General features: G+C 46.5%; 1 protein-coding gene across 2 annotated transcripts in view; it reads left to right on the forward strand.

Moving 5' to 3' along the window:
- The first annotated feature begins 256 nt into the window (after positions 1-256).
- Positions 257-20912, forward strand: part of SEC62 (SEC62 preprotein translocation factor) — a 38959-nt gene continuing 18303 nt past the window's right edge. For both annotated transcript variants that reach the window (XR_015871630.1, XM_088452378.1), the window contains exons 1-2: positions 257-379; positions 11392-11500. Coding sequence is in view for 1 of the 2 variants with exons in the window: in XM_088452378.1 (XP_088308504.1) it covers positions 344-379; positions 11392-11500 (145 nt within the window). In the remaining variant the exon portion in view is untranslated. The remainder of the gene's footprint in view (positions 380-11391; positions 11501-20912) is intronic.

Raw genomic sequence — 20912 nt, forward strand, 5'->3', positions numbered from 1 at the left:
TTGAGCACACCCTGCCGGGGACACACTAGACGATATCGCTCAGGGAGCATATCGTTTAGTGTGTACGCACCAAAAAAGTAGGAAAAAGTCGTTCAACGATATCGATGATCGAGCAAGTTGGATCGTGTGTATGCACCAATCTGCACTAGTACTATCGATGTGAGAGGAACCGATGTGAACCTCAGGGTCCTGCTACAGTAGTGCTGTGCTGCTGGCCGACACACACACAGTATATCAACAGCAACAGTGCCCGGGAGCGCGCGTAGCGCGATGTGGTGAGCCTGCAGCCACGTGCCCGCCTGCTAGCCCCGCCCATCCACGTCACCAGACAGCCGGGGCAGACATGGCGGAGCGGAGGAGACTGAAGAAGCGGATTCAGGTAATTATGTTCCGGGATAGGGTGCATCTCTCTTGGGTCGCCCGTGTGACAGCCCCGGCCGGAGCAGCGGAGGAATGTATCCACGGGGCCGGCTGGCCGATAGGTAGTGTATAGATGTCTGCTTCCCCTATCGCCATGGCGGACAGCTGAGGAAGAGGCCCCGGTCCTGATCTGGGATTACCCCCGTGTGGCTGTGCGGAGTGCGGACCTTCCGGTGCTGGTGTCCTGTGGCATACCGGTAGGCGGATGCGGGCCAGTCCCTGGGAACAGCTGGAGCCTGTTATTTGCTAGGTGGGGAGCAGGGTGCGGGGAGAGGGACAGTGGTGCCCGGGGTGATGGTGCTGGGGGCCCGCTAGACACACGTATGTCACTACCTGCTAGTGATACCCAGGCAGGTGTGTACACACATCGTAGGGAGCTAGGGGAATTCCACATATATGGCTATATATTATGTGTGTGTGATGTGTCCCATTGTAATCTGATGCATTCTGACATCTGTAACCTTAAGCTATAGCTGTGTTCAGTAAATAAGTTACCGCATAGTGTACTGGGAATATATAATTATAGCTCCAAAGTATATGATTTACTACATTATACTGTAGTGTTGCAATATTTATGGACCCGGTTACTGTGGGTCTAATGCAAATGTAGGAGCTAGTTTGTATGTTTAGGGAGCTGGAAAAAGTGTGTACTGTACATCTCTATCTATACACATTGACTCTAACATACGGATGCTTGTACTTATCACATTTTAAAAATGTTATAAACTTTCCTCAAGTTCTGAGCCATTGGCTGTCATGTATAATTATTATTTATATAGTGCCACTAATCACTAATGTATGCAGCACTGTACAAAAAATTTGTCATTTATAGCGTGAAAAGATTAGAGACATATGTGTTTAAAATTTGTGTTTCGCTGTGGTTTGTTTACTCTTGGTTTATGAGCTGCCCAGACGTCATGGAATGAAAGTGTGCAGAGCATATATAGTTTTCTGCTACTGGATACGCCACATCATGTCCTGTTATAATTGTGAATGGTATGAGTAGAACTTGTATTTCAGCGGATGGATGGCTTTGACAAGTGTTGTGATACACATGGTCCATGACCACACTCATTAGTGTGAATAAAGGAACTACAGAACTAACAAGAAGTTACTGCTCTGATGATTGGGATTACATAACGCCAGCTATAATTGTCATATAAAGCACAAAATTCGGCTGTTGTACAGTTACTTTTAGAGCTGTACCAATTTTGAAGCTTTTTTTTTTGTAATGGCAAACTTAACTGGAAGACATAAATCTTTTATTCTTCGTCTTAAGGCCCCATGCACGGTGCAATATGTACCTTGTGATGCGACGGCTGATCTGATGGTCGACCTATCGGGCGGTCCCCATACACATAGAGATCGGGTGGCCGACCGCCCGATATGCCGGCACCCCCCGCCCACATAGCGCTGCATGGGATCATACATCGCTCCCCCAGATCAACTGAGCATGCAGAAAGATCTGGAGGAGCGATGTACACTCCCACGGGAGCGCGCATTGGCCGATATTGTTCCAATCCGTTGGATCGGCTGCTAGATCGCACCATGTATGGGGGCCTTTACTGTTAAGTTAAAAAAATTTAATATTTTCATTTAAAGTGGTTACTTATTAAAATGCAACTAAAGTAATAACAATCATTATTTGAGGAATTCCCTACTTCATTTACAATTTTAAAATAGAACTCCCACACATTTCTAAACTTAACTAGAGGATGAGGGGTCCTAACTCATTCATCATCTGTGCTAGGAGGATGCTGAAGGGATAGCAGTGGTGTGGGGTTGCATTTTTTTTTTTCCCCACTGAAAAGATGTATTTATCCATTTTAATACTGTTGGGCCTATGTATCAATATGTTTTTTTTTTTTTCATAAAGTTATGCAGAAACTGTAGTATCTGCATAATTTTATGTATTGTCGTTATGTACTAAAAGCACAATGCAGGAGATTTCACAGAAATTTCAGGCAAAGTGCTTAACACTTCAGATAGTAGTGCCCATATTAATTATCAATGAGGACTACGATCTGAGCCCTATGTACTAAACTCCAAAAGCGAAGCTTTTTGGCGTTTAGCCCCGATAGTTTACACCAGGGCTTGAAATTTTTTTTCTAAAACCTAAAGCCAGGATGAAAGTGTAGGAGCCAGACCCCCCCTTCCCCCAGGGCAGCATTACTGAGCACCTACGCCCCAACCCCCATGGCCCACCACTAACGGGGTACCCCAGGTAAACTACCCTCCCACAGCCACATTATTGAGCAGCTAACCCGCTTCTCCAGGCAACCAACCACCATAAAGACCACCCTTCCGCAGCCAAAAAACCCCGGGCAAACAAAGCCACCTCCGTCAGTGGCCGAACTAGAGAGTGGTGGGCCCAGATGCAAGAATATGCTTTGGGCACCCCTATGCAGTTCCCCCAGTAGTGGTCCCCCTATGCAGGCAACCAACCCCCATAAAGACCACCCCTCCGCAGCCAAAAAACCCCGGGCTAACAAAGCCACCTCCGTCAGTGGCCGAACTAGAGAGTGGTGGGCCCAGATGCAAGAATATGCTTTGGGCACCCCTCTGCAGTTCCCCCAGTAGTAGTCCCCCCTCTGCAGTGCCCCCAGTAGTAGTCCCCCCTCTGCAGTGCCCCCAGTAGTAGTCCCCCCTCTGCAGTGACCCCAGTAGTAGTCCCCCTTATGCAGTGACCCCAGTAGTAGTCCCCACTATGCATTGCCCCTAGTAGCGGCCCCACCCTGTACAGTGCCCCAGTAGTGGCCACCCCCATACAGTGTCCCCAGTAGCGGCCACCAACACCTATGCAATGCGTTTGTTACTATGTAGTGTGGACCGCGCTCACGGTCTGCACTACAGGGCCCGGGGTTTGCTGAAAGTCTGGTCGCCAGGCAACCAAATCGGGTCGCCATGGCGACCTGGCCCCCGGGTTTTGTCGAGCCCTGGTTTACACTAGCTTCAGATGGCGTAGACTAGTGTAAACCTATGGAGGCTCCCGGTGCAGGAGAGAGATCTTTCGTTCTCTATCTCGCAGCCCCTGCTTGGCTGTAGAAGCTGACACTGTACTCATGCGCAGTGTCGGCTTCCCCTGGAGAAGTCTTTCACTTCTTTAAAAGGCTTCTACAATTTGCCAGGGATATAACTCAGAGGGACAGCGGTTACTGCAACTGCTGTCCATGCCACTTCCCCTTTGTACATAGCGCAGATACTTTCATTAATAATGAAAATATTCCAGGCGATATGGATAAATAATAATCGCAACTAGTCTGCTATTTTTTAGTACATAGACCCCTGTATGAAACACCTCTTTAGCCAGATCTAGTGATTAAATAAGCTGTGGCAATTAGGTGTCTGAAAAGTGTTAAACAGGCTGCATTCTATACACTAGAAACAAATAAAATTGTATGAACAGACTACGAAAAATAAAAAACCATATTCTCATCTTATATTTATGTGGTTCCACAAGCCACCCACAGCGAGTACATATGAGAGGGAAATCGAAAATTGCTGCAGTGTACTGTGTTTATCACAGGGCTTTCTATTGCTCTATTAAAGAGAACCTGTCATAGATGGTGAATAATGCTTTTTGCACTATGTATATGTTTTAAATGAAGTTGACCTTCGTTCAAGGTACTTCAGTATTTTCAGATCTCAGGATCCTGATTTGAATATTTGAAAATGTTTTTAGTTCTTTTATGTATGCCAACTTGTATTATAAGTTTAGTGTTTCTGGAACCCCCTCAAAGTATTACTATTATGCTCTTGTAGGGTGTCACAAGGGGTCCGCAGCACCTAACAAAGTACAGATACAGTATACACGTAACATGATGTAAAGTGAATAAAATTTACAATACAATCAAAGCAGAACACTTAATCTGCATACACACGTAACAATTTTTTGCACGATTTGTTGTTAACGACGTCGTTATTGTTCAAAAAATTGTTCAGTTTCTGAGTTATAACGATAATCGTTCAAGCGCGCTCCTGTTTGTAGTTATTGTTCATCGTCCTTTTCAGACTGTCCAACAGTGACTGTTCCAATGAGCCTACATATCGTACCGCTGGTACACATCAGAACGATGATATGAACGACGGAACAAGCACTCGTTCCGTCCTTCATTAACATGAATGGAGCCGCATGCAATATTGTCAGGTTTGATGTGCAACGCATCAAACCTGACGGCGCATGTGGCCACGGGTGCACACGTCGTGCATACACACTGCACGATATATCGTTACGATTTGGCCAAATGTAACAACATCGTCCCGGTGTGTACCCGGCATAAAGGTTCCCATCCACTTAAAGATCTGAAAACGACTGCACAATTACAACATTGTAATCGTGCAGTCGTTTATCAGTCTGTGATGAGCCTGCACTGAACGAGCAGTCGTTCAGTACAGGCTCATCCATCATCTGCAAACACGCTCAACCTGACGTTAACGTCAGGTTGACCAGCATGTTTGCATGATAATAGATGTCTAAACGACCAGCAGGCATGCGCATCGCTGGTCGTTTTAGATCTTTTTGCAAAAGATTTATGAACGATTGAATGATAACGATATTGTTATAGTTCAATCGTTCATTTAAATCGACTAGTGGATAGGGGCCTTTAGAGTAACTGCAGACCTGTGAGATGGTAAAGATATCACTCCCTTGGTTCACCACTTCATGGAAGATGTTTCCCCAAGGTGGCATTAAACAAGCATCACTTATCATGTGCCTCAGCAAAGTCATGTGTACAGAGCACTTATACCCAAGGCTCATCTGTCTTCTTTTGGTTGATTTATTTTTTGGTTATCACTCCCTGGACTGTGTCATGTGGGATGAATAGACAGCGGTTCATGTATGATTTTAACAAGCAGTGCAACTGTACTATGGCTTGGCTATACGAGCCCTGTATGTACACCAAATGTCTTTTTTTTTTTTTTTTTGCTTGTAGTTTCTTGCCAAATCATAAGAATAAGGGTCTCACGAGTAGGATACACTTCTTAGGAAAGCTATACTTTTTTTTTTTTTTTTTGTTATAGATCAATTAGCATTAGGTGATGCAAATCATGATTGTTTCATTGGTCTGTTGGCCCATCTCTTCTCATATTAATTTGAACAGTAGAATGTCCAAATAAAGCTCACTGGGGCTATACAAACTTTATTGAATGATGCAGCATGCCTGCCCAATTTGTAATTATTGATAGATGATGCCTCTGTTGATCATGATGTTAAGGGCTATATTTACGAAACCCATCGATTACTGGCGGTTTTGCCAACAGAATTTAAAACAGCAATAATATTAGGTCCAAGACCATTGCATTTAATGTCATTGCAGCTTTGAATATAGCCCTAATGGTGCATACACACGGTCAGATTTGCAACAATGAACGATTTCTCTAACTATCTCATTAACTATGAACGATTTCTGACAGTATTTAAATGATGAAGTCGTCCAAGTTGGACTGCAAACACAGACGACTTCAGATATCGTTATCTGACATGCGGGTTGGTCGATACATGTCGATATGAAAGATGGTCCGATTTTTTTCCATCATCGTTCATATCGTCAAGAATATCTGACCGTGTGTACCCTCCATAAGACTTGACAGAACGGCATCTGTAGACCCAATGAAGCATCAGGTTTTTTAAACATGTATATAGAAATATTTTTTCTTTCCCATTATTCATGACCGTTCTGAGCAATCAAATTGCGCTCTCTCTCTCGATAATGTATAAATAGGTGATGGGGGCTGTATACAGCAACATAACGCTTGAGGGCTAAAGGAAAATGTTGTTGTGCGAAGAGGGGCATTCCACAGAGTGGGTACAGCCCAGAACATATCCTGTAACCGGGAATGTGGGCAGGTAATAAGTAGGGGTGAGCGGGTTCGGTTTTACTCAGATTTACTCGGATCTTTAAACGGCATTTTATTGGCTATCGCCTATCATGTGTTTTGGATAGCCAATATAATAAATCCGAATTTGCGGTAAAGTGGCGATAAGAACTGAGTAAATCCGAGTAAAACCGAACCCGCTCACCCCTAGTAATAAGTGTGGATGAGAGATGCAGATCTTGTATGGAGCGGAGGGGTGGAGTTGAAAGATATTTTGAGATAAGTGTAAAATTTTATTTTTGCATAGAGTTGTTTATGGCCTTGTTTGTTACTTGTATTTTATATTTAATTTGACAAGATGAAGGCTGTAAAGACTGTTAGAGCGGCGCATCAGCAGTAGAACATTTTATGAAGAAAATCAGTTTAGCTGTTGCATTCAAAATAGAGCCTAGTGGTGAAAGTCTGTTTTTATGGCAAGACCAGTATGGAGGCTATTGCAATAGTCAATGAGGGCGATTTAATTCAGCGAGATGCTGAATAGCCTCAGGAAGGAGTTCCAGGAGCTATTAAATTCACTGCGCTGTTAGCCTAGAGGGAACACTAGAAATCCTTTAGATGGGCTGTTTTAGGGCACTGCGCCCTGCCCGATTATTAAAGGACAAAATGTGCCCTGCACTTTTAGCGACGCCCCGCTAAAACAACCTGCCCTGTGCCTTCCCCACAGTGTCCCGTGGGTGGGAAAAGTTGCGGTGACCGATCACCGCTGGGTGAATAGATGTCGGCATCTGTTCACCGTGACTGGAGAGCTTGGGGGAAGTTCTGGGCACCCCCCCAAATGTGACAAACTGGGGTTGTGGCACAAGGGCATGCCTTCTCCCCGGTCGGCCATGCACCCTTTTCAGGAGCGTGCGCAGTGGATGCCCTACCTGCGAGTCTGTGCCCGCATTCTAGCTGGAAAACTAGATTTCTTTTCGCACCCTCAGGAGGGAGTGAGCAAAAATCTGATTAAAGTGCCGGTCGTGATGCTGATTTTCAGCTTAGCAAGAAGCTAACAGCCTCGCGGCTGGCACTTTAGTCAGAGAATACTGGTTAGTGCGACAAAACACCCTGCTTTAGGCACACTAACTGGCATTCTCCAACGTAAGTGGTTTTAGACAGACTTGACAGCGCTGTGATTTGAATAGCTCAGGTAACTCCTTCCCGGTGCTATTCAGCATTGCGCTGAATTGAATCGCCCCAATGTTGGAGGCAATGAGGGCATGAACTGAAGTTTTTTCATTGTCATATATGATATATGTACATATTTGGAAACAAATTGAATGTGAGAGGCAAAGAACAGTTCCAAGTCAAGGGTGATACCTATGCAACAGGCTTTAAGCGTATGGTTGATTTTATGTGTTGTCAACAGAGATGTCAGAGGTAAGTTCTGATGACTGGTGGGGGTATTATTATCTCAGTTTTTGAAAGTTTGAGATGGTGAGAGGACATCCAAGACGATAAAGCAGAAAGGTGGTTAGTAACCTGTGCCATCACAGTGTTGGAGGATAAGTAATGTGGATATCACCTGCATACATATGATGCTGACGTTCTATAGGTAGAGAAGAGCATAGGACCTAGTGCTGAGCTTTACAGTTCTCCAACTTGTAAAGGAAGCACAGAGGAGGTAAAGCCAAATAACTAGTAGAACTTTTTTCTGGTAGACCCTTCCTCTGTGAGATGTCCAGCAATTCCTGGTTCAGTACGCAAACCATTTTGTTTCTGTTTAAGGTTAATTGGATAATATTTTGGATTTTAGAGCAGCAAAATAGTCTTTGAAAGGCATATTCCACTGCATTGCTACAGAGGAAAGAAAGTAAATATTCACCATAATCTTTCCTGTGCAACATGGTCTCTGGTGTAGCAGTCACACATGTTTGCCTCAAAGTTGAAACACCAGGTGCTGTAACAGTCTGTTTCCCTTTTTTTTCTTTATAGAAGAGTGTGTGTGTGTGATATTCTAAATTATAATCTGCAAAAAAATCCCAGCTTGGCGCTAATAAAAACTAATAATAAAATATATAATACTCTTTGATAAAGCTTCCTGGACCGGAAGCGAAACGCATCAAGGGATTGATACTTTCTGGTACTATTTTGCTTTTTAACCTGCTGGACATTTCTTAAGAATTGTCTCTCTGATCTATGCGCACTGTCAGTACGCTGCACTTGGACTGTGTGCGGAGTAAGGCAAAGGTGGTCACGAGTTGACTTCATTATAGCTTCCGGACGGGCTTGTCCATGGATCACCTGTCGGCAGTCTTCAAACGGGAGACACTATACCAGCAGCACTATCTACTGCAGTGATTTTCAACCTTTTCAACTCAAGGCACACTACACAAGATTTTAAAATTGCCAAGGCGCACACCATCCAGCGATGCGGCATGCATGACCAATGAAAAAACATAAACATTGGCTCCCACATAAAATATACACACATATTGGCCTCCACAGGAATAATACAAACTACATTGGCCTCCTCAGGAATAATACACACTACATTGACCTCCACAGGAATAATACACACTACATTGACCTCCACAGGAATAAAACACACTACATTGGCCTCCTCAGGAATAATACACACTACATTGGCCTCCTCAGGAATAATACACACTACATTGCCCTCCTCAGGAATAATTCACACTACATTGGCCTCCTCAGGAATAAAACACACTACATTGGCCTCTTCAGGAATAATACAAACTACATTGGCCTCTTCAGGAATAAAACACACTACATTGACCTCCACAGGAATAAAACACACTACATTGACCTCCACAGGAATAAAACACACTACATTGGCCTCCTCAGGAATAAAACACACTACATTGGCCTCCTCAGGAATAATACACACTACATTGGCCTCCTCAGGAATAATACACACTACATTGGCCTCCTCAGGAATAATACACACTACATTGGCCTCCTCAGGAATAATACACACTACATTGACCTCCACAGGAATAAAACACACTACATTGGCCTCCTCAGGAATAAAACACACTTAAGTACTAATGTGCTGAGCTGACTGCCGCGGCACACTTGACAGGCGCTCAGGGCACACTAGTGTGACATGGCACAGTGGCTGAAAAACACTGATCTACTGAGCCCAGTAAGTGATCGATCGTTATCAGCCTGGAGGTCACAAAACGGGTGGCTCAGTTCTCCAATACACAGAGTTGTTTAAACGCCTTAATATTACTGGACCTGGAGGTCAGAGAAGGTGAACTAAGACTTTAATTATGTGTATGGATGGCCAGTGAGACTGTCATATTTTCTGGACAGATTGTTTCATATATATACGGTCCCCACAGCGGGGAATTCACGTACTAGCTTTTGTAGTAGTTCTTTTTTTACAATATAACCAGATTAGTGTGCATAGACTTCTTAATAAGAAGTAGTTTTAATTATTGTATGAAGAACTATTTCTAACTATACAATAGGTGTCTTGATCTTGATTTTTGCCATGTCCAGTTATAATTATTTATTAGCGCAACACCTATATCTTTTGTCTGTAAATTATAATCTGACAACATATTTTGTAAAACACCACTTTGTTACCCGTGTCTTTGGCCACCTATACTCTTATATTGACACACAGAATTACTTTTATATGAGATGGCATTTATCATGTCCCATCCCTGCAGTACACTTTTAGGTGCATAATAATTTCATAATGATGGCCCTCAGTACAACTCCATGCCTGATCCCGACTGTGGAAGAAGGTAGCAGCTTACGGCCAGACAGCAGTGTGACATTTACAAAAAGTAAATGCCACTTGCCATCCAGTATTTATTTAGGGCTTTATTGCTCATTATCTTTCAGTTACTCCTTATTTTTGTGTGCATTTTCTGTGCATGTTTCCTAAATGTACTTTCTATCTATGCGGGTGACATTCTAATAACTTTTTCTTTTAATATTGCTAATTGAACACGTTATTGTATAATTTACTATGTGCTTGTTAGCACATATTGTCCATGTTTGCCTACTGTAGATGTCAGTCATGTTCTGGTATGTTGCTGTAGCTTGACTAACTGGCTTCTGAGACATTAAAGTGATCTCTGGCATCAGTAATAGCTTCTCCAGGTACACACTTAACAGATATATCTGCAGATGATGGTTTTTCATACACACTGAATAACCATCATCTGGACGTGGGTCCGGCTGGCTGGGGGTCACGCTGCGATCTCCTCCCCGCGGGATCTGTTGAAAGTGAATGGGCGATCGGCTGATCGTCCATACAAACAGCACAACGGACAGATATATCTGCATATACATCTGCCATCTGCTGTGCAGCACAGCCGACGCAATATGTCTGTGAATGATGTCGTTCACAGACATATAGCTGGTACACACTGGCCGACAGGCACACAATATATTGGCTGATCAATTGATCGGCCAATATATCTGCCAGTGTATAGCATCTATGTGTTGTCCGTGTGTTGTCAGTGCTTTGTATGCATAAAAAAAATAAAATAATGCAAATTGATTTCTCTGGCACCATTCACATTGGAGCACAATGCATTTTTAATAAACATTTCTTTATATTTAGTCTGTTGAAAATGCTGTGACTGACCAACTTACATGAACCTGTCAGAATAAAAAGAGAGGGCAGTTAAAAACCTCATCCTCAGACCGAGTGACGCACGTGTGTTTAACGCTGTCAGAGCTTCACATTGTTCTCGCTGTGTTTAAAAGATCCTTTTGTGAACCATAAACCAGGTTTATACATCACTTCTAAAGTAAAAAAAAAAAAAAAAAAACCCTGGATAGAAAGTTTCTAGGAGCATCATGTTTTTTTTTTTCTCCGTTCGGTTCTTTATATGAACATTGAATTGAAATGTAATCTATTTCTCTAATAATGTAAATCACCATTTGAGGCTCCTCTTTTTAGTTCATTTGTAGCTCTTTCTGTGTTGTATTACAATTAGCCAGAAGTACGTTTTGGTTGTTTTACATGTACTTATTAAAAAATTTCTTTATGGGCTTCTTCTTTTTGAAAGTCAGCCAATGCTCTCCTCTCTGTGTATTTATAGAGGTAAATGAAGGACAATTTGACGATGAAATTTATAACTTTAAAGCAAAATATACATGCTTATAGTTTGTGTTGTCTCACAGGAGGTGGGTGAGCCAACCAAAGATGAAAAGGCCATCGCGAAGTACCTACGTTTCAATTGTCCATCAAAATCAACTAACATGATGGGACACAGAGTTGATTACTTTGTTGGTAAGCTACAATATGCATTAGGAGGTTTCTTTGACACCTAGGTCATATTCACATTTCTAAGGATTGTAAATATTGTAGATCAACATCCTAATTGAATGTGCATATAGATGCGTCGTCATACACCTAGCCTAAACGCCTTACGTCGTGAGCCGCCAGATCCCATGCGACTCATCTTGCGCCAAACTACTGTTTTCCTGCTTTTTTACCCGAAAATGTGTCATAGTCGCAAATGGATGTGACAAACCGCTTCACGGGACTAATTTGATATGGCACTTGTATGTCTGAATCTGTATTCCAAGCACAACGGAACTTGGCATGAAAAAAAGACAAACCGCTGCATAGCATTTTGTATGCAGATTCAAACTCAGTCGCACATAGATATACACATGGCATCTATTCACCCGGCGGTGAACCGAAGCTGCTACTTTCTTCTTCAGGGTCCACAGGATCTACCTTGGGGTATGTAGTTGGAGTGATCCATTGCACCAAACAGCTTACAGCTTTGAAGCTCCCAGCATGCATAGGTCCTCCTCCCTGCCCAGCCACAGGCATTCAGTTTTTTTGTTTGGTGCGCGACAAGTATCCAGACGCACCGTTTTAACAGCAGGTCTGCCTAGGCAGTCCCAGGCTTTTCTTTATTTGACTTACCTTAGTTTTGTTAACTTCTGAGTTTAGCAGTATTAGGCACCGAATACGATGCATATATGGTGACTGTTTCTACCTCCGCCGATGCCGAAACGCCAGTACCGCTATATACGCTGGAGATTTCAGTGGGCCTCAGCGTGGCTCAGCTAGCGGCATCGCAGGGCCTGGACTGTGATCGAATTCACGGAGATGGCAGGTAAGATGACTCCTCGTGTGGGGAATTGTGCGCGAAGCAGTCCAGGTCTCCGGTGTAGGAGACGCATCGGAGGCAGCTGCAGGTGAAAGTCTTGTTTAACATGTCCTCACTAAGGCGGCCGGGGCCATATGGTCTGTCGCCAGGGTCGGGTAGTAGACGCACTCGGTAGCATCTACTACTGTGAGGCCAGTACCCGTACCGTCAAAGTCGCAGCTTAGGAGCTCCCCCAGCCTCTCCTCCCCCAACCCAGACGCATATTCTGGTTGCGGATTCTCATGTCTGGTTTGCTACTTCTGACAACTTCGTGAGTGAGACGCTCACAGTCCACCTTGGGTGCGCTGCTGAAAGCTGTTGGTCTCAGAGGTTAGGTCTATTTCCCTGTATAACTCTCCCCTGGATCAGGTATATATAGCACTCTATATCCTACCAATACCCCTGAGGGGTAGTCAGTTGATTCAAAATCCATTTACATTAGCATTTGATTATATTTATGCATTGTATGTGTCTGTAATGCTAGCTGCTGTATTTATACTGCTTTTTCGTTTTCAAAACTGTCAGATATAGCTATCACTGTGTTTCTCCTCATCCCTCTGAAGGTATGTGGGGTTTTTCATTTGTGTTAAGTCACATTGCATTTATACTTAATACCTTATACCTGTTACACATTGCCATGTCTAAAGGTAAAGGAGAGAAGGATGTGACACCTGTGCTGAAGTCATGTAAAGCCTGTTTGGCAGGCCTGTCTGAGCAGGATTTTGTTCAAGATGGGTTGTGTGGTGTCTGTTGTAAACAGCCACCTTTACTATCTCGTACACCTGCACCAGCACAAGAACCACCCTGGGTGGCCTCTTGGTCTCAGGTTTTGCCGTATATGGTGGACAGGGCTGCACGTCTCGTGCTCCTGCCACGATACTGCCTTTTGCTATGGGGTGTCCACAGCATTTGCATTCTTCTATGTATATGTCCCCCATGAAACCCTATTGGTTTGGTTCTTCTGCTCACTCTAGTCAGGGTATGCTACCGTCTATAGGACCTCAGCAGGTGCAGGCGAATAGACCAGTGGCAGTGAAGCAGGGGCATAAGAGAGGTTCTCTTCAGACGTTGCCTCAGGATTCTGACTCAACCTCCTCATCACACTCTGATACTCAGAGTTTGGGGTCTTACTCAGTGGAAGAATACCATCAATCCTCTGTGGATGTCCCCTCTCTGGTGAGAGTGGTTAGATCTGTCCTCAGTATAGAGGAAGCGGAGGTTCCGCCGAAATCTAAGACTCCGGTCTTTAGGCGTCAGAAGGTGGCTAGAGATTATTTTACTCAGTCTGAACAACTGACGAATCTCATGTCTGAAGCATGGTGAACTCCCAAGTAAGCGTTTCCATGCTACAAGGAACCTCTCGATACCCAGTTGCACTTGGTGAATGTAACAAATGGGAAGTTCCTCCATCGGTAGATGCTCATGTAACTGGATTGATCTAGAGCTCTACATTACCCATTCCTGCAGCATCCTCATTAAAAGAGGTTACAGATAGAAAACTTGATAACTATTTAAAATCAGTGTTTTCATTATCTGGAGCTATTACCAGACCAGCTATGGTTGTAGCTTGGGTAGCCAAAGCTATGGAAGAATGAACAAAGTCTCTGGAGGATAGCATGCCGAATGCTACAGAGAATTGCCGTCTTATCTCAGTCAGATGCAAGAAGCAGCTATGTATATGGGGGAAGCGGTAATTGATGCAGGTATCTTGGCTTCTAAGGTATCAGCAACTTCGGTTGCAGCTCGAAGAACCCTTTGGCTAAAGACCTGGAAGGCGGATATACGGTCCAGAAAGGCCCTGGAGTCTTTGCCTTTTGTTGGGAAGGTACTGTTTGGACCAGAGCTGGATGACATCGTGTCTTCTCTTGCGACATCTAAGTCTGCGGGGTTGCCATCTACGACTACCCCTAAGTATAGGCAGTCATCATCTCACAGAGTAGGACAAAGGGGCAGTCTTACTCTAGACTGGATAATTCCCACAGGAAACCGCAGACCAAGAAATCCTGGTCAATGGTCAACCAGACATCCTGCTTCCAACCTGGACGATAAGCCCACTGTCTGATGGGGCGGGTCTCCCCCTGGGGGGGTCTCAGGATTGGAGGCCGACTTCTACAGTTTTTTCATGCCTGGCATCAGATGACTGCAGATGCCTGGGTTCGAGAGGTGGTCTCTCATGGATACGCCATCATGTTCCTGAGGCATCCTCCTCAGAGGTTTGTTGTACAACCCTTCCTTTAGACCCGGTCAGGTCTTTGGCCTTCCGGGAGGCTGTTGGGGCTCTCCTGAGGTCAGGAGTCATAATTCCCGTTGCTGTGTCGCCAGGTCATACATGCCGAAGAATGGGCTCGTCTTTCAAATCCTGGTGGACAGGTGAGGATTACCGGACGTAGACCTCATGGTGTCACGCCACAACCACAAGGTCCCCAGGTACGGGTCCAGGACAAAGGACCCCTAAGCCACCTTTGTGGACACTCTGGCGATGAGGTGGGACTTCAGGTTGGCATACTAGTTTCCTCCAATCTCCCTCCTCCCAAGGGTGGTCAGAAAGTTCAAGCAGGAAGGTGACAGGATAATAATAATAGCTCCTGCCTGGCCCAGGAGACATTGGTTCGCAGATCTGACGTGTATCCATAGACAGTCCACTTCCACTGCCTTTATGACCAGATTTGTTAGTGCAGGGTCCCTGCCTATATCTGGATTTACCTCGGGTGGCTTTAATGGCATGGCTCTTGAGTCTTTCGTCTTAAAGGTGAAGGGTTTCTCTACTTCTGTGATGCAGACGATGCTAAGGCCAAGGAAGCCTGCTTCTGCCCACATCTATCACAGGATTTGGCATTCATTTTTTCTTTGGTGTTCCCACAGAAATTATGACCCTAAGGTCTTCAAGGTCTCACGAGTGCTTGCTTTTCTCTTCAGGCTGTGTTGGTCTTCGCCTAGCTACCTTGAGAGTTCAGGTTTCTGTATTGTCAGTTTGGTTCCAGCAAAGAATTGCTCTCCTGCCAGATGTTAGAACGTATTTGCAGGGGGCTGCAACCTCCGTTTTTACCTCTGGTGGCACGGTGGTATTTATATTTGGTTCTCAGGGCATTGCAAGTTGCTCCCTTTGAACCCTTGGATAAGGTGGACCTTAGATGGTTGACAGCGAAGACACTTTTTCTTCTCGCTATTTCCTCAGCTCTCAGAGTTTCTGATTTGGCAGCACTGTCATGTCGCTCTCCATATTTAATATTTCATCAAAATAGAGCTGTCCTCTGTACTAGAAGGGTTCCCTTCCAAAGGTGGTATCCCGTTTCATATGAACGAGGAGATTGTAGTACCTGCCTTTTAAGTCTTCAGACCTTTCTAGGGATGAAGATTCACTGGATGTGGTCCAAGCTCTGCGTATATACGTGGATCGTACCAACTCCATTAGGAAATCAGATGCGCTCTTTGTGTTATATGGTTTTCACAAAAACGAGGCTGGCCAGCTAACAAGCAGACTTTGGCTCGCTGGCTGCGTATGACTATTTCTCAGGTCTATACACAAGCTGATCTCGCTGTCTCGAACAAGGTAACAGCACATTCTACTCGGTCTGTGGGACCATCATGGGTGGTTAGACAGAGCGCCTCGGCTGAACAGCTGTGCAAGGCGGCCGCTTGGTCTTCCATCCATACCTTTTATCAAATTCTATGCGTTTGATGCTTTTGCCTCCCAGGATGCTTCCTTTGGGCGGCGGATTCTCCTCTCTGCTCAGGAGTGTCCCTACACTTAAGGGAACTGCTTTAGGATGTCTCTAAGGTAGATCCTGTGAACTCTATGGACCCTGTAGAAGAAAATCAGAGTTATGGTATAACATACCTCTGTTAACTTTTTTTTTCTTCGAGGTCCGCAGGGCACACATCCTGACGCACTTGGCCTCAGTTGGGACCTGTGACTTTCTTTTTGTATCACGGATTCCCTCCGTGTTTTGAAAGTGTTTCTTGTGTACATTGTACTTCCTTCTCCACTGTCCGTCTCTTGCCGTTAGGGTTGTTTACAAACTGAATACCTGTGGCTGGGGGCGGGGTATATAGGGAGGAGGACCAGTGCATGCTGGGAGCTTCAAAGCTGTAAGCTGTTTGGTGCAATGGATCACTCCAACTACATACCCCAAGGTAGATCTTGTTGACCCTAAGAACCTCAAAGAAAAAGAGTTAACTCAGGTATGTTATACTATAACTCTTATTTCTACTTCAGGGTCCATAGGGTATCCACAGGATACCTTGGGGTATAGGTGATGACGTCAGTCTTCAGGCACCACAGAGTTAAAGTTTTCAGCCTCCCAGGATGCATCTGGGTCCCTCTCCTATACCCCGCCCCCGGGCCAAGGCATCTCAGTTTCGTCGGTGCCTGGCCGGAGTCGGAGGCACTGTGCAGAGGGGGGCTATGAAGAGCCCCTGAAGTTTCTTTTAAAGGCAGCGCTGGCTGCACATCTGGGAGTACAGCATGGACAGTCAGTACTGACGTCCATGCCGTCTCCCCTACACCCCGCCGGTACCAGAACGCCGGTACTGATCCGGGGATGCTGGTAGACATCTGGGGTCACGGCTAGCGGTGTCTCCAGATGTTTTGGACCATAGCCGGATCCAAGGGGATGCAGGTAAGCAGCGGGGTCCCGCGGTGGGTCCCCGCTGGTCACATGGTCCTGAGTCCCCAGGCAAGGGGCTCCCTGGGGACTGGCTGCAGCGTGGAGCCAGGCGACCAACCTGCGCTTCCACTACCCCATGGGACAGCGGGCCGCTGCTGAGCGGCATGCGCTGCGGCGTCCCAGGGGTTAAATGCATGCCAGGGGAGCGCGCTTTCCCTGTCTCACAGCCGGCGCCTCCCCTGCTGCACACAGCCTCTCTGCTCTGCCTGATTGGCCACAGTGTGTCAGCTGTCCTCCCCAGGCCGGCCTCCTTCATCTTCTGCTCCTCGGTGGCCATCTTTAAAGCATGGTGAACACTGCTGGAAGCCTGTGAGCGGTGGCATTGCGGTCTGGGTCCCCCAGCATACCTCTCCTCTGTTTATCACAGGTCAGTGTATGCAGCGCTGAGTCCTACCAGCCTGAGGGTCTGAGTAGTTGAGAATCAGCGCTAATAGTGCAGGGATTTGTTTCTTCTGCATTGTATGTGACTGAACTGCTAGCCTGCTGTCTGTACTTTCACTTTCTACTGTCAGCTTTATTACTGTCCCTGATCTTGCTCTGCTCAAAGCTCTTGCGGTGCGCGGTGTGCAGGGTGTTATTCACACTATACCAATACGTATAGGTGTGAGTGTCACATACTTACCATCATGTCTGAGACTGATTTTCCTCTCCAGCTCATGTGTACTAAATGTAAGGTACCAATAGCGGAGGGGGAGGGTAACGCGGAGGGGTTATGCCCCCAGTGCCTGGCACTGTCACGGCCGATTATGGTCACGGTCCCGGTACAGGAACCTCCCTGGGCTTGTTTCGCTAAGGCGCTTACAACCCTTGTGGGCCAGCTAGCTCCGCCACCTGCGTTTACCCAGACGGGTTTGTCCCAGCAGTCAGTGGTGTCGTCACCCATGCGGGAGTTCCCGAGACAATTGATGGTACCCCACAGTCTCCCTGTCCCTTCCCAGGTTTCTCCGGAGCCTGCGTGGGTTAATACTCTTAACTACATCGGTTCAGCATTTGTCCGATGTTTTACAGGGGGAGTCTGTGTTGCGGCCTCATAACGGCCGGTGGCGTCTTTATCTGCTCCTTATGGGGATGACGATGAGACGTCAGATCATGGGGAGATTCTGGATCTATCTGACCAAGAACCTCTCCGTACCAAAGAGCCGGACGCTAAGTCCAAGGTTTATATATCCCTGGTCTTATTCGAGCGGTCCGCTCGGCTTTAGTTATTGAGGATATTGATCCTTTGGGGGCCACATTCATATATGCCTTTTTAAGGATATTAAGGGTGAGGCTACGGTGTTCCCTCTTTCTGATCAATTAGTGGATCATTTAGAGGAGGCGTGGAAAAATCCAGGTAAACGGTTTCAGCCCCAGAGACGCTTAGCCGTGGCTTATCCGTTTGCGGTCAATTATTTTTCTAAGCGGGAATCCCCTACGCAAGTGGATTCACATGTCACACGCCTAGTCAAAAGTGCCACGTTGCCTATGCCTTCGATGTCATCCTTGAAGGATGTCACTGACCGCAAGGTGGAGATCTGCCTCAAATCTGTTTATTCCCTTGCAGGGAAGCATCCAGACCGGCTCTGGCCGTGTGTTGGGTAGCCAGAGCTATGGAGCGCTGGGCGGATAATTTGGAGACGTCTTTGGACTCTGACTGTTCGGCCGAACAGACCGAGTTGGTGGGCAATCTCCGAGACTCGGCCACTTACATTAATGAAGCGGCCTTAGATATTTGTATGCTCACCTCTAGGATCTCCTCTGCAGCTGTGGCTGCTCATCGCACCTTATGGTTGCGTTCTTGGAAAGCGGACGCGGATTCCAAAAAGGGATTAGAAGGTCTGGACAGGTACTATTTGGTCCAGATCTGGACAAAATTGTTGTTACGTTGGCAGCAGCAAAATCTGCATGTCTTCTGTCTGCTACGATTCCTTCTAGTGCTGGTGGGTCGTCCTTTTGGCCTCACAGGGCCCAAGGTAGGCCTAAAGTACAGTCCTTTCCACGGCAGGCTGGGGCCAAGAAATTGTCCAAGCCCAAGAAACAGGTCTGGAGTACCAGACGTCCGGCTCCTAGGTCAGATAACAAACCTGCAGCCTGACGGTCCAGGCCTCCTTTTGGGGGACCCCAAAGTGGGGGCGCCTGCCTCAGTTCGCCCGGTGCTGGTCGCAGTGCATGTTCCAATTTCCCAGAGGGGCCTGGGTTTCTATTCCATTCTATTTTTGGTGCAGAAACCCAATGGGTCTTACCGTTCAATACTAAACCTAAAGGTCCTCAGCAAGTCCTTGAGGGTGCCTCTGTTTCGGATGGAGACCCTGCGGTCCATTATTCTGGCACTGGAACCTGGGGACTACATGGTGTCATTGGACATCCAGGACGCTTACCTGCATGTCCCTATTCTTTTGCGCCATCAGCAGTTCCTCAGATTGGCAATCTGCAACGAACATTTCCAGTTCTGGGCACTGCCTTTTGGCCTGGTGACTGCTCCACGGGTATTCACCAAGGTCATGGCGGCTCTCCTGCGGATGCAGGGAGTCCGACTGTTGCCTTATCTGGACGACCTCCTGTTGATAACGGGGTCTCCAGAGCTTCTTTTACACCATCTGGATCTGACGATTGCGGTACTGCAACGTCACGGCTGGTTGACAAACTGGCAGAGGTCCACTCTCACCCCGTCTCAGAGGATCCTGCACCTCGGGGCCTTATTGGACTCCAGGCAGCAGTGGATCTTTGTGATGGTGGAAAAGATCCTTGCTTTGTAGTTGAGGGTGCGCAGTTGTCTGCAGTGTCGTCGAGTGTCGATACACTTGGCAAAGAGGTTATTGGGCTCAATGGTGTCGGTATTCGACATGGTGGAGTACGTCCAATTTCACTCCAAACCTCTGCTGCTATTGATCCGGTCCACATGGAATGGATTGCCTCAGTGTCTCAAGTCCCAGACGATGGGGCTCACTCCGGATGTTCGCCTGTCTCTAACCTGGTGTTTGCAGACGACCCACCTCAACAAGGGTCACCCGTTCTGGGTGGCGAACTGGGTCCTGTTAACAACGGACGCCAGTCTCCGGTGCTGGGGAGCTGTCATGGGTCCACACTTGTTTCAGGGCAGGTGGACTCGGGCGGTAGCGGAGCTTCCAATAAACATTTCGGAGCTCCATGCGGTGTCAAGAGCTCTCCAGCGGGCACAGCCGGTTCTCCAGGGTCACCCTGTGCAGGTCCCGTCGGACAACGCCACCACGGTGGCCTATTTAAACCAGCAAGGAGGAACCGGGAGAGTGGTCTTTATACCAGGACGTCTTTCGGAGTCTGGTGGACAAGTGGGGTCTTCCAGAGATAGACCTCATGGCGTCCCGGCACAACAACAAGTTGCCGGTGTACGGGTCTCGAACATGAAACGAAAAGGCGTCTCTGGTGTATGTCCTGTCCGTCTAGTAGACGTTCCCGTTTGCCTACCTTTTCCCTCCGTTTTCCCTTCTTCCGCGGGTATTACGGAAATTCAAATCAAGAAGGAGGTACGCTACTGTTGATAGCTTCCGAGTGGCCCAGACAGCACTGGTTCTCCGACCTCCAGAGTCTGTCAGTAGACGTTCCTCTGAGGTTACCATTACGACCGAATCTGCTGTCATAGGGTCCTTGTCTTCACCCGGACCTGACTCGGTGTGGCTGTTGAAACGGTCATGCTAAGGTCCAGAGGGTTTTTCTAGCTCCGTGGTGCAAACCATACTAAGAGCTCGTAAACCTTCCTCGGCAAGAATCTACCATCGTGTGTGGCATACTTTCTTCCGGTGGTGTAGACCTAGAGGGTATTCCCTTAGGGAGTTCCGCCTGTCTAGGGTGTTGGCTTTCCTACAGGCTGGACTGGATCATGGGCTTTGCCTGGCTTCTCTGAAAGTGCAGGTGT

This window comes from Taudactylus pleione, unplaced genomic scaffold, assembly GCF_031769625.1.
Source record: "Taudactylus pleione unplaced genomic scaffold, aTauple2 ptg000037l, whole genome shotgun sequence".
NCBI classification, from domain to species: Eukaryota; Metazoa; Chordata; class Amphibia; order Anura; family Myobatrachidae; genus Taudactylus; species Taudactylus pleione.